This window comes from Papaver somniferum, chromosome 5 (assembly GCF_003573695.1).
Source record: "Papaver somniferum cultivar HN1 chromosome 5, ASM357369v1, whole genome shotgun sequence".
Taxonomy (NCBI): Eukaryota; Viridiplantae; Streptophyta; class Magnoliopsida; order Ranunculales; family Papaveraceae; genus Papaver; species Papaver somniferum.
Window position 1 is genome coordinate 52,696,031 of NC_039362.1, and position 15,518 is coordinate 52,711,548.

Consider the following 15,518-nt stretch of genomic DNA (forward strand, 5'->3'; position numbering starts at 1 on the left):
GATGCACACTTTGTTATTGTAATTTTAATCTTTAGGAAGAAGCATCTTTTGTTCTCCACCATGAATGTTGCAACCAGATCATGACTTGTGTAGTCCAACATACTGAGGTCTAAAATGCGAGGTTACCATTATTTAGAAGAATAAAACTACTACTAGGTTTCTCTCTTAGAAAATCAGTAGAGAAATCAATACATGTAATTTGTCAATTCTTTACGTTTCTACCTTAATTAGTTGTAGTCATTTAAAATCTAAGTAGATCTCTTCCAAGAACAGCTTTAAAAATTAGAAATCTTGGGTTTAAACGTCTTTTATAACACCCATTTTAAGAAAGAGTACGCTCAGAACCTTTGTATGCTGAAATGACAAGTAAAATTATTTTTTTTTGTCAAGAGTGATCTAATAGAGAACAGGGGTCGTCTGTCTTTACAAAAATATAGTATTTCACTTCTTCCACTTGTTGCATTCAACAAAGCCTCCATGGATCCGAACATATCACGTAGATAACTTCATCAGAACGTAGAAAAACTAGTAAACAACTGCCAAACATTTTTATCTTCCAATATCACAAGAAATTACATATAATTTCTTTCGTATAGATGGGCTTTGAGCGTGTTTTTTGTGCTCATGCTACCTCTTTGGTTGCAGTTCCACTGCCCTTGTACCTATACCACCTAGCACATACTAAGAAATAAACAAAATTCACTACATTCATCACAGTAATCATGTAATAAAAGTAGTCTAATCTCCCTTTATTTAGATCTTCTGTCAACCAATTTCCAGTCATATTTCCTTCAGTTGTTCGATGAACTATAGAAACCATGAAACTGCTAATGTAAGAACGATTTTTTGGGGACCATCATTTTTTTTGGGGGACCATGGTTTTATTTTGGGTAAAGACATTAGAAGTAAATCTAGGTCATCCCTTATCTAGATATTTATATTAATACCTAAATTACCCTCCTGATTAATTTTGGGTGATGATTAGCTAGTGTTAATAATAGTTAGTGTAATAGTTAGTGAGATGATTAAGTTAAAGATAATTAGTGAGATTAAAAAATCAGATGAGTTTTTTTTTTAAAGAAGTAGAATTATTGAGAGAGTAAAGTTAGAGAAGATGAAGAAGGAAAACATGAAAAACGATGGATTTTACCAACCACAACTGGAGGAAGGGTATTTGGGTACCCAGGTATGCTTCAAACTTAGATAATGTTGGTTGAATTGCTCCAAACTTTCAAAAAAATGAAATTTTTTATGTAAATTTGGGCCAGTTCGGTTAACCATATGTCAACAACATGTAACCGAACACATCTGAAAGTGTAGTTCGGTTACCATATGTCAAGAACATGTAACCGAACACACCTGAAAGTGTAGTTCGGTTACGTTTTCCAAACACGCAGGTTACCGAACTCGCTCGTTAATGGAGGTTTTGGTCCTACAGTGCAATGTTCGGTTACCTAGGATAAAATGGTAGGTAACCGAACTTTGAACTTGACAATTTATTTGAGTACATCTTGTGTGTTCGGTTAGTTCGCAAACTTCAACGCAACCAAGTTCCCAACCGAACTTCAGGTTAAAAGTAACCTAGTGTTAGAAGTTCCGTTGGTTCGCAAACTTCAACATATTTTGCGAATCAACCGAACTGGGCTTATAGGTAGAGTTCGGTTACAAAGAAAACTTAATAATTTTGCGAACGAACCGAACTTATGGACTTGTATTGTTCTAATACAAGGAGTTCGGTTAAAAGTATTTTTTTACGAATCAACCGAACTTTGGTTAAGAAAAAAATAATTTGTGATAACCGAACTTTTTACTGAAAAAAAAAACTCCATTAAACCTCTCTGCAACTTCCATTTTCAACTCATTTTGATGATTAGTTCTCATTTATTCAACCAAAAACGAATGACAAGTAATGGGTTTGTGAGAATATCTTTGTTAATGTTTTAAATTAAGCTATATGTATAGTGGTGGTGGTGGTAATCGGAGGTGGTGGTGGTAATCAGTGGTTGTTGGTGGTGATAATTGGAGGTGGTGGTGGTGGTAATCGGCGGTGGTGGGCGGTGATGGTAATCGGTGGTTGGTGGTGGTGGTGGTGGTAATCGACGGTGATGGTGGTAATCGGTGGTTGTTGGTGGTGGTGGTAATCGGCGGTGGTGGGAGGTGGTGGTGAGAGGAGGTGGTGGTTATATATATATATATAGAGGTGGTTATTGTGTTGGTTTTAAATTAAATTAGGTTAAGGGTAGGTTAGTCATTTCAATGTTATAGGGCACCCCTTATAACTATAGAGAAGGTGGCCTAATAAGACCATGGTCCCCAAAAAAACGATGGTCCCTAAAAAATCATTCTAATGTAACTCCCCAGTGCAAAGCCCAAAAAGAAAAAGGACACCGCAACACTTCTCATGTTCTCTGGGAACTGGTTATAGTAAAACTCAAGCCGGCCTACATGACTAAATGCTTCAGATAGACCACTAATTCAGAGCTGAAGGATTAACCAATTTGAAGACATAGATGATATGGCACCTCCACCTTTGGCGATACCTAGCGTTGGGTAAGTAAGAGAGAAATTCCTTCGCCGTTGTTTCACTAATGCAGAGACTAACATCGTGAGTATAGATATGAAAGTGCCAATTCCCATTCTTTGAAGGAGTGTTATACCACCTTCTTTACCTGTTAGTTTTCTAAGTTGTGGGACAATGAAGCGATCATATATAGGGATCCAAATGACAATGCTAAGCCAGGAGAAGACAATGTAAGATGCTGCTGGAACCTTGAAATTATTAGTGCCGAGGTGCCTATCTGATTGGAGAGCTTGGAATACTACATATGTATGTTGTTGAGTTATTGTGATATGGAAAATGGCACCTGAAACCCATACTGGAAGAATTATAACACATTTCAACTCTTCCACTTGTTGCATGTTACAAAGTCTCCATGGATCCGCAAAGGTCCCATCAGCTTTAATCTGGTTAGGATTGCTGCCTTATCAAAGAATCTGCTACCACAGTCGCCAAAGAAATCATCATTAGATACAGATGATCTGGTAAAGAAATTTGTATTCCTGCATTAGTCTCTTGTATTCTTAGCCAAGTTGAGATGATACAAATGCTTACCCAAACTGATCAGTGTGCTGAAGCTTGGAGTTGAGAGAATTTGGGTGTATACAGTTGAAGAGAGATATTTCTGGGTTATCCGGTTTTGCTAAACGGCGTTTTCTTGCGGCAGCCACTAGAACCTGAACGAACCTTGTTAAAGGACTCCCTTCGGGTTTCACTTTCACATAAATGCTTGATCCCATAAAGAAGAGAATGCAAGCTATCAACATTAGACAGGGGGGAAGAGCTAATCCCACAGCCCAGCTCACGTTAGATTGCACGTAAACGATGAGGGTCAGAGAAATCAAGGTGGAAGAACAGAGGACAAAGAAATACTCCCTCCGTCCCTAATTAGATGACTTATACCATAAATAAGTGGAGTGATAGATTAGTATTATTATAAGAAATATGTAAAATTTGATAGTCATATTTATATTCATTAGATAGGTGTTTTAAAATGCTTTCCGATGATATAAAGTTTACGAAAATCCGTTGTATGGTGTGAGAGATAAATTATTTCTAAATTTACTAGTAAATTTTAACTAGGTCATCTAATTAGGGACGGAGGTAGTACCAATTAATGAAACTGATGACGGACCTCTTGCCGGTATCAGTTTTTGGATTGAACTGATCAGCTCCAAATGCCAAGTTACATGGCCTAACCCCACCAGAGCCAATCACTAAGATTCCTAATGCACAAACTATGAAAGTCCATTGTGGTGTAGTAGCTTGCACACACAACTCGTTCTTCTGCGTTCCACAATTTGGAGGATGCAATTTAGAAATTGTTGAACATTAAGAGAATCATCCCCTTCACAGTACAAGAGAACAAATTAAAAATGAAACCAGAAAGGTAATTGAATAAAGAATAGTTTATATTAGCATCATAATTGAACATAAATTTTCCACATAAGTTTTACAGAAATGAAGCTAGAATTAAGTTATTGGCTACCAAGAGAGAAGCTATTGACGCAAATCCAAGAGTCTTATAGCGTCCGAAGTAAGCATCAGCAAGGAAACCACCAATTAACGGCGAGAAAAAGCTAGTCCCAGTGAAGGCATTGATAAGTACAGCAGCATTGACTCGCTTCATGTTGAAAACTGTAGTCAAATAAACAATGAGGTTCGACGACGTGCCCCATGTTCCAAGTTTCTCGAATGCTTCATTTCCTGCGCATGGCATAGATCAATCACTGCGTAAAGAAGAAGACTATTATTGGGGCGTCACCATCCAATAGAAGGGCTTCACTTGGATATTTAGTGACCAAAAATTTGGTTATGAGGTACTTTTGATTCAATAACAACTGTCCAAACTACCCTTCAATTAAAATTAAAACTTAAAAACAGAAACAAAACCTAATTTCTATTCTTCATTCTTCACATTTCAATTGCTCTTCTTCTTCCTCTCCTCTTTCTCTTCATCCTTTTCATCGTAAATTCATTTGAATTCATTTCATCGAACAAACCCATGGTGTATGTAAGGTAATAATCGAACATACCCATCTTTATTTACTTGTTTTTGTGCTTAAAATAGGTTAGATTGAACGAAATCGAAGTAAAATTAGGGTTCTAGTTATTTTTTGCTAATGTTACGTCTGGGTACGTTATTAGATTTTTCAACCATAATTTAGTTTTTGAAGAACTTACGTCTATGTTTAGTTCAATTCAACCGTAAACTTTGATTTGCATGTTGTATTACGTCTAGGTTTAGTTGAATTCCAAACGTAATTTTCAATTTTACGTCTAGGTTTAGTTGAATTCCAACCGTAATTTTCAATTTTACGTCTAGGTTTAGTTTACTGAATTTTCCTTTCGTCAACCTAGCCGTAAATATCAATTTTACGTCCAGGTTCCTTTTAATTCCAAATGTAGAAATTGATTTTACGTCCAGGTTTGGGTTGATTCCAACTGTAGAAATTGATTTTACGTCCAGGTTTGGATTGATTCCAACGGTAGAATTAATTATTATCTAATAAAATTAAAATTAACTAAAGGGTTGTTCGGTCATTACAAAATTATTTGAGATAAGGGATTTTTGATATTACTTCTGGGTGACCCGTTTTTGTCCTATTAGGTGACGCCCCTCTAATCGAATGTGACGTCCCAATAATAACCTTCGTAAAGAATAAGAGATCTTCTTTTTCTCACTCTAGAAATTTACTGACCTATTATGAAGGGCATGGCTTTGAGTCCTCTGTAATTGACCTGAGTTTCTTTTGCCGTAGTAGCAATGACTATATGTTCCTCCTCCATGGTTACCAAGAACTGTATGTAGTTTTGCTTACTAAAGGACAAACTTCACTGAAAACTCAGACTTGTATTGGAAAATTTAGTGGAGTACATTTATGCAATGGGGGTAGTGAGAAATAGATGCTGCAACTGTCCTTCAATCAGTAGGTCCACTGCAACAAGAATTATAATGCGATACGCTGGGTAACATGATCCCAATTGTGACTCAACGAAATGTGATGAGACCCAGAATCAAGAATTGATTGTTGGTCCTTCAAATTCAGCTTAGATGAAAAAAAGGAACATGTACCAGTAACATCACGAGTTGGACTGAAGTTATGCTCTTTTTGAGACCTATTTTGGTCCTGCCGGAAGGACTATATCCAGGTAACATGTACCAGTAAAGACTGCTAGGAACGTATTATCTGTACCCTATTATCCTAAATAGCTCCCACAAAATGGAGACTTATGTGAGTAGTGCACAGTTATTGAACCAAACGCTAACAAGCCTTTATTGTGTGTGACCATTAAGTACCAAAATAGACAGTTAGCTCGGATAGTAGTTTCCAATTACTTTATCTCTTATCTAGCCCCCTCTTCCCTTTAGACATGTACCCCTTTAACGGACTTTGTCGATCCTCAGGAACAATATAGATGATGGTGGTGATGATACTTCTAAATCGTGGATCCAATTACCTTTAAAACAAAAGTTTAGAAACATAGTAAATGCCTAAATGGGGCAGCTGTGATAGTTCATTTTACTGTTTAGAAAATTCTCATCTGTATGTGTTAGGAACTGACTCATTATCAAAAGAGTAATCTTCCTTCAAACTATATGAAGAACAGCTTATTTCTACATTATACACAACTCAAAATAATTACTATCTTAATTCCTATATATATAATGTATTGATTCAAGTTGTACTACAAGTGGGATAAATCCGCTACATATATAACATTATTGGTTTAAGGATCAACATGTTTTGTTGAGCTTAACTCAATAACAATGTCGGTATCTTCGGTTTGAAATGGTACCGTAGCCTTGTAACGATACCCACGAGCAACTACAAGAAAGTAAATAAGATTCAAGACTCCTAAACCTGCTATAAGGTAGTAGAAGTAGTCTAACTTCCCGAAGTTGATATCGTTGTGTAACCAATCAGGCTGACCTTGTTTACCTGTAGTGTTGTGAATGATACTTACTATTAGACTGCTAAAGTAATTAGCACCTGCCATAGTACAAAAGAACAATGAATTTCCAATACTTCTCATGTGTTCTGGGAACTGCCTATTGAAGAACTCAATTTGTCCAATGATATTGAATGCTTCAGCTAAACCCATCAAGATTAGTTGTGGTGCTAACCAGAATACGGATATGGGTTCGACTTGATGAGATTGAGAAATGGTTATTGCCTGCGTTCTTCTTTTCTCTTCAACAAAACCGGCTGCTACCATTGATAATATGGAAAAAAACATCCCAATTCCCATCCTTTCAAGAAGTGTGAGTCCGTCTTCTTGTTTAGTTATTTTCCTGAGTGCAGGAACGAATATACGATCGTAGAACGGAACCCATAGACCTAGTGTAAGCATCGAGATAACCCCTAGTGAACCAGCTGGGATTTCAAACTTGGCTCCTAAATGCCGCTGCATTTTCAAAGCTTGTGATACTGTGAAAGTTCCTTGTTGTGCCATTGCGGTAAAACATATTATACCTGTAGCCCAAATTGGTATGATTCTAATAAGACATTTAACTTCTTCAACTTGTTGGATACTACATAGTCTCCATTTATTCGAAACAGAACCGTCTTCGTTCACTTCTCCTACATTTTTGATTGCTGCTTTGTTTAAGATTCTGAATAAAAACACACAAACAAACAAGTATTCCTCAGTTTATAGGTAACCAAAACTGAATATATAACATGGTATACACTGTACAATGAATTGCCATGCCAAAGACTCCTCATGCATATGGTATGCAAATTACCTGTACTGGTTGGTGAGATGAAGTTTCATATTGGCAAGTCCTTTTGACTCAGGATTATAAAGAACTTCTTTTAACACTTCTACATCATCAGAAGGAAGTTGAAGACGGCGTTTCTTATAAGCAGAAACAAACACTTGACCAATCCCAGAGAAAACACTTCCCCCCGGCGGGACGTAAACATAAATGCGTGTACCCAGGAAGAACAGAAGTATTGAGAACATCATAAGAAGTGTAGGAATGCCAAGTCCAACAGACCAACTAATAATATCTTGTATATACACGACGAGCGTGAGAGCGATCATTATGACGATTGTGAATGTGAAGTAATACCAATTGAAGAAACTATTGATTCCTTTTCTACCTTCATCAGTTGTTTGATCAAATTGATCAACACCAAATGGTAAACTACATGGTCTTATTCCACCGGCTCCGATTGTTAAAAATCCTAGTGATATGAAAAGAACTGCAAGCTGGCTGGTTGATGGACCAATACATTGGTTGTCATGTTCCTGACTTTTTGTACATGTTGGAGGATGCAGTTCAGGTATTACTGCTGTTAACGTTAGTAAAATCATCCCCTGTGTACAAACAAACCAAGAGTATTATCAGCAAAATAGCAATAAAAATGAATCTGTTTATTGGGCTTGGACTTGAGTCATTCTATTGCACTGAAGCCCAATACTTTGGCCCACATGACATGAGAATGAACAAATGCCTAGGTTGTGCATGAATTTCCCTTCATTATCGTTATCTAGATAAAATCATGCATGTTCACATAAAATCATGTTTATTGTCATGCAGGCGTACTTGGTCATTTAGAGAGTAGGCAGAATGGGACAAGTTGGTTAATCAACCCCATCACGGACGGCATTTGCAGTATAGGAGGGTGCCCCCACATGCATGGTCTGACGACCTTCACAACTGATCATATACGTTGGCAGTTTGGCATGACACTAATTTCTAACTAGCAATTAATAATCAATGGTATACGGTGCATGTTCATGACTCAAACTTGGCAAAAGAAAAATAAAGAAATCCTAACTTTACTCCTCTGCCTAGGTTTATTCCAACAACTTTAATTCTGGTTGGGTATTTGTATGCCGTATTTCTATACATCCAACCTATACAAATGACAATTCTTTAAGAAATAAATAAAATGTAAAGTTAGATTTTTCTTGCCAATATACCACCGTATGGTCTCCAAAATTTTCACTTGGTAATTAAACGTAACGCATGATGCCCTACCATATGTAATGTCATCTTCATCTTAAATGCTCTTGGTATTTAGTTAACAAATTTACCATCATGGAATTTATTTGTACGTGGCATTTTTTTCTGCCATAATTTTTCAAAAACTTAAGCAAATAATAATTAAATCTTTTTCCTACCATAATAAAAATTAAACAACCAATAGCTCTTGGTTAACCGCAGAACATTCCATGGGTAGATCTCTAAATAGTGGTATGATCACTGGTCCAGAAAAAAGATCCATGGGATTCCTCTCAGGGTTTCTCCGGTTGAGTGTTCATCGATGGACTTATCATTAGCTGTCGGACTTAGGATGCAGTTTAAATAAGCCTTAAAAGAAAAGATCACGAGATTCCTCAGCCATTGATAGCAGTTAAGAAAGTTTCTAAAAAGCAAAAAAAAAAAAAATAATAAACGGAAACAAAAAATTGCTAGCCTGCAGTAGTTTGTTATCGTGGTTTCGAGCAACATATACGTGCTACGTAAAGAAAAGCGTCTTATAATTCAGACAAAGAAAAGACGAGAAGAAGATGACCGAAAAAACTTTAAAATTCAGGATGGATTATAAGTGAATACTTACCACTAAGGATGCGAGAGAAGCATAAGCAAGAGTCCGGAATTTGCCGAGATAAGCATCAGAGATGAATGCACCAAAGAGTGGTGCAAAGTTTGTCGTACCAGACCATATGTTAATGATGTTTGTAGCAAACACTTGCTCCAAATGAAACTGTTTCAGTAGGTACACCATAAAGTTTGCTAACAGCCCAAATGTTGCTAATCTTTCAAACGTTTCATTTCCTGTAACAATATATTAATGATTAGCCATCAATAAGTGATTACTTAACCAACTTATCTTCTACTCCTAAAATGAGAGAGAGAGAGAGAGAGTGACCTAAAATGTAAGGCATGGACTTCCATCCTCCATGTTTTGTAGATTTAACATGATCTCCATCCGTTAGCTGGAGTCTGTTTTTACCGTCATCATGACAATCTTCATCTGATTTTTTGGTTGAAGATGGTGAAGAGGAAGAAAAAGAGAAGCATTTCATCATTGAGCAAAACAAGAAAGATGAACTGTTTGGGTTTGATCTGGTGGTGGTGGTGGTGGTCTTTTTAGCTACCACCATGGTTTCCCTTTCTCTATCTATCAATCTTATCAGCAAGCACTTTACCAACGAATTCTCTCACAGTGGTAATGATCTATGAATTAGTGGCGAGTATAATCAAAATGACAAAACCTGGCACACCTATAAATAAGGGTGTGTGTATGGCGTGTAGGAAGATATGTGAAGAGAAAGAGAGATAAACGATAAACTGACGTGAATGGCTAAGATTTGAAGAGACCTCAGCATAGACTGTTACTAATAGAGACAAACCAATTATGGAGCCTTTGGGTAGTACCATTTGTAATTCATCGGCCATGCATCTTTGTGAAGCCAATATCTACCGACTGCTCGTACCAATCTTGGACACGTGATATCTCTCTTGACCATGTTGACTGTAACGTTATTATAGCAATGATTTCACTTGTTTGTTAAGCATTTATCTCGTTACTATCCTGATGTTTGGTACCAGTTATATTATTCTTGTTTACAGCAGCTGACAGCAGGATACTGTGATGGTTATGATTTACGGGGAGCTGTAGGACTTAAGACGTCCAAAAAACTGTAAACTTAAATCTAAGTGCATCGTATAGTAAAATATAGTCTTGATTCTTGAAACTCCTAGGCAATCGTTATACATGTATAAGTTTATGGAAAAGTTTGCTTTTCATACGACCTTTTGTAATTCCATTCTTGGTTATATTTAATATTACAACATCGTTTGATGCTTAGGCTACTTTCGGCAATTCCTCGAGTCCTTGACTGACCCTAGCTCCTTTAGTTGTTATATCAATTTCAGGTTTTGAATTTTGGGTTGGTGTCCCCTACGCTTCATATGTAAATTAATGTTGGTTGCACGGGGGCGCAAGTAGCGTTAGGGTTTTTATTTTATTTGTTATTTTTTTATTTTTTTTGCATTGGTGGGAGTTCGAGGTTACAATGAGTTTAAGATCGAAAATAAGATAATACAAAATAACAAGACCAGAAAATGGCAATTTGGAAAAAAGGTATTTTTCCCGGTTCAAATGGACGGGTAAACTTTTCCCCTAGGTCAAATGGACGTGACATAATACCATCTTTCTTCAAGTACCATTACTGGTTCTTCTTTCATCGTCTCCACCACCACAGAACTCCAACTCCACCATCGGTATCATCTTCCTCTGCGATCTCTTCTCCACCATCCTTAACATAAACACAATTATTGATAACATCATCTTCCTCCGTCATCTTAATCTCTTCCACCATCACCAACATCGAATTCATCATCGTTCTCCAACAACATCATCATAGACACTGACAGCGCCACCATCAAGATTGGTACTTTCAGATGCCCTAAATTTTTCAAATTATTTTTTTTCGAGATTTGTGTTAAATCAATTTCAGAAGATAAGTGATGATGAATATTCTCAATTTGTAAGTTTCTGTTATGAATCCACAAGATGGGTTGAATTCACACACACAGTAACCTACTCTTTCCAAAGGAATGATCCTAATTTCATTAATTTCTTTCTTCTTACCAGTTTCAATAAATCAATGAGAATAAATACATCAATTATTCCTCACACTCTCAGATGATTCGGTAGCCGTTAGATCTTTCTCTTCCTATCAAATCCTGTGGCTAAGAAAAACAAATAAAACGACCATTGAAAAGAGGACACGTATACTCCTAATTTTGACCAACCAGCTAGCTAGTGAAGTGACTATTCGGCTCACTCCCAAGTTAGCCAAAGGGTCATATGACTGACTCACTAATAGGCATATGACAATACCCTCCCCATCTAAGCATTCTTGTCCTCAAGGATGAACTCAGGAAATTGAGCATGTATGTGTGAGATGTCCTCCCATGTGGCATCTTCAGGCTGTGAATTGGACCACTGGATAAGTACTTGTTGAACTGCAACACCACCTGTCAAGCTTTGTCTATGGTCTAGAACAGCAACAGGCAGGACAATGAAATCACCAGAAGTATCCACCAAGGGAAGGGAGGTAGAAGGAATCCTGTGCTGACCAATCTTCTTCTTTAATTGAGAGACATGAAACACAAGATGTATTCTTGACCCAATTGGTATCTTTAACTTGTATGCAACAGTACCAACCTTTTGGAGAACCTCAAAGGGGCCATAATATTTGGCTGAGAGTTTAAGGTTTTGTCTGAGAGCCACAGATGATTGCCTGTATGGCTGTAATTTCAGAAATACCCAGTCACCCACATTAAAATATCTGTCACATCTAGAGATATCATCATAGAACTTCATCCTGTATTGAGCCTTGAGTAGATCATCCTTGAGCAGCTGCAACATGTGGTCTCTCTCTTGCAAGTATTCTTGAACTGAAGCAACTGTTGTAGTAGAATGGACATGGAAGGCAAGATGTGGAGGTAGATAACCATACAATGCTTGAAATGGTGTCATCTTAAGACTGGTGTGGAAGTTGGTGTTGAACCACCATTCAGCAAGAGACAGCCAATTGGCCCAGAGTTTGGGTTTAGTACCAGTCATACATCTCAAATACTGCTCCAGGCATGCATTGGTTCTTTCTGTTTGTCCATCAGACTGAGGATGGTAAGCTGTGCTGAGATGTAAGGAGATGCCTAAAGATTTGAACAGCTCTTGCCAAAATTGACTAATAAAGATCTTGTCCCTATCTGACACTATAGAAGAAGGCAGTCCATGTATCTTAAAAACATGATGCATGAATTCCTTAGCTACAGATGCAGTTGTGAATGGGTGGCTAAGAGCAATAAAGTGGCTATACCTGGTGAGCCTATCAACAACTACTAGTATGACAGACTTTCTATTGGAGAGTGGAAAACCTTCAATGAAATCCATGGAGATATGTTGCCATGCAGCATCTGGTATAGGCAATGGTTGTAGGAGTCCAGCTAGAGCAGAGTGTTCAAATTAATTGCATTGGCAAACCTCAAAATTGGCTACAAACTGAAGAATGTCTTATTTCATTTTTGGCCAGAAAAAATAGGACTTGGCCCTATTATAGGTACCTAGAATTCCTGAGTGACCACCAACAGCAGAGGCATGTACTGACTGCATAATAGAGGTTCTCATGTTATTACCAGCACCAACATACATTCTGTTTTTATACCTGAGAATGCCCCCCTGCAAGGAGAAGGATGGATGTGTAGGACTGATGAGGAGTTGGGACAACAACTGCTGCACAATTGTGTCATCAGTGTAGTTGCCTAGGATATCTTGAGACCATTGAGGTTGAGATAAAGAAATGACAGAGCACTTAGAAGATTTAGGAAGCCTGGATAATGCATCTGCAACAATGTTATCCTTACCTTTTTTTTATAGTGGATCACATAATCTAACCCCAAGAGTTTCATAAGCCATTTTTGTTGCAGAATAGATGACATTCTCTGCTCCATGAAGAACTTTAAGCTCTGGTCCTTGTTGATAATGAACTGATTATGAGAGAGATAATGTCTCCATTTTTGCACATCCATAACAATGGCTAACAGTTCTTTTCCATAAATAGATAAAGCTAAGGCTTTGGGACCAAGAGGCTTACTGAAAAAAGCAACTGGTCTGCCATGTTGCATCAAGACAGCACCAGCCCCCCCTAGTGCATGCATCAGTTTCCAATACAAATGGGGAAGAGAAATCAGGCAATGCCAGGACTGGAGTAGTTGTCATGGCATCTTTGAGGTCTTGGAAAGCTTGTATTGCAAATGGAGACCAAACAAAAGAATTCTTCTTAAGCATGTCAGTAAGTGGCTTGCTAATATTACCATACCCTTGGATGAATCTCTTATAATAACCAGTGAGGCCCAAAAAACCTCTTAGTTGCTTCAAATTTTTTGGTTGAGGCCAAGTTTGCATGGCTACTAACTTTTCAGGATCAGCAGCAACTCCCCTAGAAGAAATAATATGGCCAAAGTAATTCAACTGCAGTTGAGCAAAACAACATTTTTTGAAGTTAGCAAAAAAAACTGTATTGCCTTAGTAAATCCAACACTTGAGAGAGATGTAATAAATGTTCTTCAAAGGATTTGCTGTAAATAAGAATATCATCAAAAAATACCAGCACAAACTTTCTGATAAATGGTTGAAACACCGTGTTCATGAGTGATTGAAAGGTAGCAGGTGCATTTGTAAGACCAAATGGCATCACCTTGAACTCATAATGACCATGATGAGTTCTGAAAGCAGTTTTATAGATATCTTCAATGTGCATTCTGATTTGATGATAGCCAGCTTTAAGATCCAATTTGGTGAAGATGGTAGCTCCATTTAATTCATCAAGGAGTTCCTCAATGAGAGGAATGGGGAACTTATCCTTAATTGTCATCTCATTCAATTTTATGTAGTCTACGCAGAACCTCCAGGAACCATCTTTTTTCTTGACCAATAAAATGGGTGCAGCAAATGGACTGGTACTGTCTTGAATAAGGCCTGCATCTAACATCTCTTGAGCTAATTGTTCCACCACTGCCTTCTGAATGTAGGGGCATCGATAAAGTCTTTGAGAGGTAGGTGTTGAATTTGGTTTCAAGGGAATTTTGTGGTCAATAACTCTGGTAGGACAAAGTGTGGATGGTGAGTTAAAAACATCATCATAGCTGTGTAAAATAGATGTGATCTCAGGTGGTGGAGGAGCAATGGGTGCAGCTGAAATAGAGAAAAAATGACCAATAATGACAGAAGTGTGGGTTTTGACAAATTTGAGAAAGGAGGCACCACTGAGTAAGTTGCAAGAAGGTCTATCTTTGTGTCCTTGCAATGTAATATGTGCACCTTGATGTTGAAATGAGACTTTAAGGTCAGCTAGATTGAAAACAACATCACCCAATCCTTTGAGCCAGTCAACACCCAATACCATGTCACATCCCCCTAAGGGAAGAACTCTCAAATCACTATCAAATTTGTAGCCCTGCATAGACCAATGTAAATTTGGACAGACACCATGGCTGACAGTGGTGTCACCATTTGCAACAGTCACCAACATTTGTCCAGTAGGAGCTATGTGTAAATGTAATTTCTCAGCCAGAGAAGAATCCAGAAAGCTATGAGTACTACCAGTGTCAATCAAGACAAAGATATCTTGATTCAGAAGTTTACCTGGTACTCTAATAGTGTTTTGGGTAACAAGACCAGTCAATGCATGCAGAGATATCTCCATGGTGGTATCTCCAGAAGTGGATGGAGAACCATTCTCTTCTTCAGAGTCCTCAATAGGTGGAGAAGCATTGTCATCCTCAGATGCTACTAACATGAATAACTGTTGTGTTTTACAGCGATGGCCAGGCTTGTAGAAAACATCACAATTATAACACAACGCCTTATCTCTTATGGCTTGCATCTGAGCAGGAGTGAGTCGTTTAATAGGTGGCAAAGTTGGCTCAGGCTTAGTTGGTGTAAGAGGGTGAGTAATGATAGGCTTATCTGGAGAGAAAGATGGTTTGGGTATATTGGTAAGTGGTGGTAGTGAAGCTTTAAAGTTAGAAGATGGAGAAAATGAGCTAGTAGATGGTTGAAATTGTCTAGGAAAGGTTTTGTAACGCTTGGATTGAGAATCAAGTGAAGCTTGTTGTAATCTAGCTAAGTAGAAAGCCTCAGAATCCGAACTGGGTTTAAACATTTGAACAGATTTCTTCTTTCAATCCACTGATAAAACTCATGGTGAAATAATCATCAGACAGATTTCGATTGTTAGCCTTCATTATAGCTTTTAAAGATTCATATCTTTCATAATATTCCTCCACAGTAGTAATCTGAGACAACTTATTAAAACTTCCGACATAATTATCATAGGCTACATCTTCAAATCGACAACAAACATCATAAGCAAAAGAAGACCAATCAATAAAAGATTTACCCTCTTGATAGTCTAAAAACTAAGC

The 15,518-nt window shown here is 37.6% G+C and overlaps 2 protein-coding genes and 1 pseudogene across 2 annotated transcripts; all 3 read right to left on the reverse strand.

Annotated features, from left to right (window-relative positions):
- Window positions 1–622: 622 nt before the first annotated feature.
- On the reverse strand, window positions 623–5,347 carry LOC113279047 (annotated as a pseudogene).
- Window positions 5,348–6,087: 740 nt separating this feature from the next.
- Window positions 6,088–9,803, reverse strand: LOC113281571 (protein NRT1/ PTR FAMILY 2.13-like). Its single transcript, XM_026530358.1, has 4 exons — window positions 9,448–9,803; window positions 9,136–9,353; window positions 7,308–7,885; window positions 6,088–7,175 (listed from the first exon to the last, which is right to left on the reverse strand). The coding sequence occupies exons 1-4, from the start codon at window positions 9,680–9,682 to the stop codon at window positions 6,290–6,292; spliced, it is 1,917 nt and encodes a 638-aa protein (XP_026386143.1). The 5' UTR covers window positions 9,683–9,803; the 3' UTR covers window positions 6,088–6,289.
- A 1,633-nt stretch (window positions 9,804–11,436) lies between these two features.
- LOC113279048 lies at window positions 11,437–15,256 on the reverse strand. Its single transcript, XM_026527764.1, has 5 exons — window positions 13,700–15,256; window positions 13,229–13,563; window positions 12,957–13,185; window positions 12,657–12,771; window positions 11,437–12,539 (listed from the first exon to the last, which is right to left on the reverse strand). Exons 1-5 carry the CDS (start codon window positions 15,254–15,256, stop codon window positions 11,437–11,439), a joined length of 3,339 nt encoding a protein of 1,112 aa, XP_026383549.1.
- Window positions 15,257–15,518: the final 262 nt, after the last annotated feature.

Bases quoted from the DNA above. Each gene is read 5' to 3' on its own strand.
- LOC113281571 (XM_026530358.1), bottom strand. From the start codon at position 9,682: ATGGTGGTAGCTAAAAAGACCACCACCACCACCACCAGATCAAACCCA. The intron at 9,354-9,447 runs GTCACTCTCTCT...ATATTGTTACAG, and splicing joins GTCCATGCCTTACATTTTAG to GAAATGAAACGTTTGAAAGA. The intron at 7,176-7,307 runs GTAATTTGCATA...GTTTTTATTCAG, and splicing joins CATCTCACCAACCAGTACAG to AATCTTAAACAAAGCAGCAA.
- LOC113279048 (XM_026527764.1), bottom strand. From the start codon at position 15,256: ATGTTTAAACCCAGTTCGGATTCTGAGGCTTTCTACTTAGCTAGATTA. The intron at 13,186-13,228 runs GTGCTGTCTTGA...TGCTTTTTTCAG, and splicing joins GCATGCACTAGGGGGGGCTG to TAAGCCTCTTGGTCCCAAAG. The intron at 12,772-12,956 runs GTAAGGATAACA...TTCTCCTTGCAG, and splicing joins TGATCCACTATAAAAAAAAG to GGGGGCATTCTCAGGTATAA.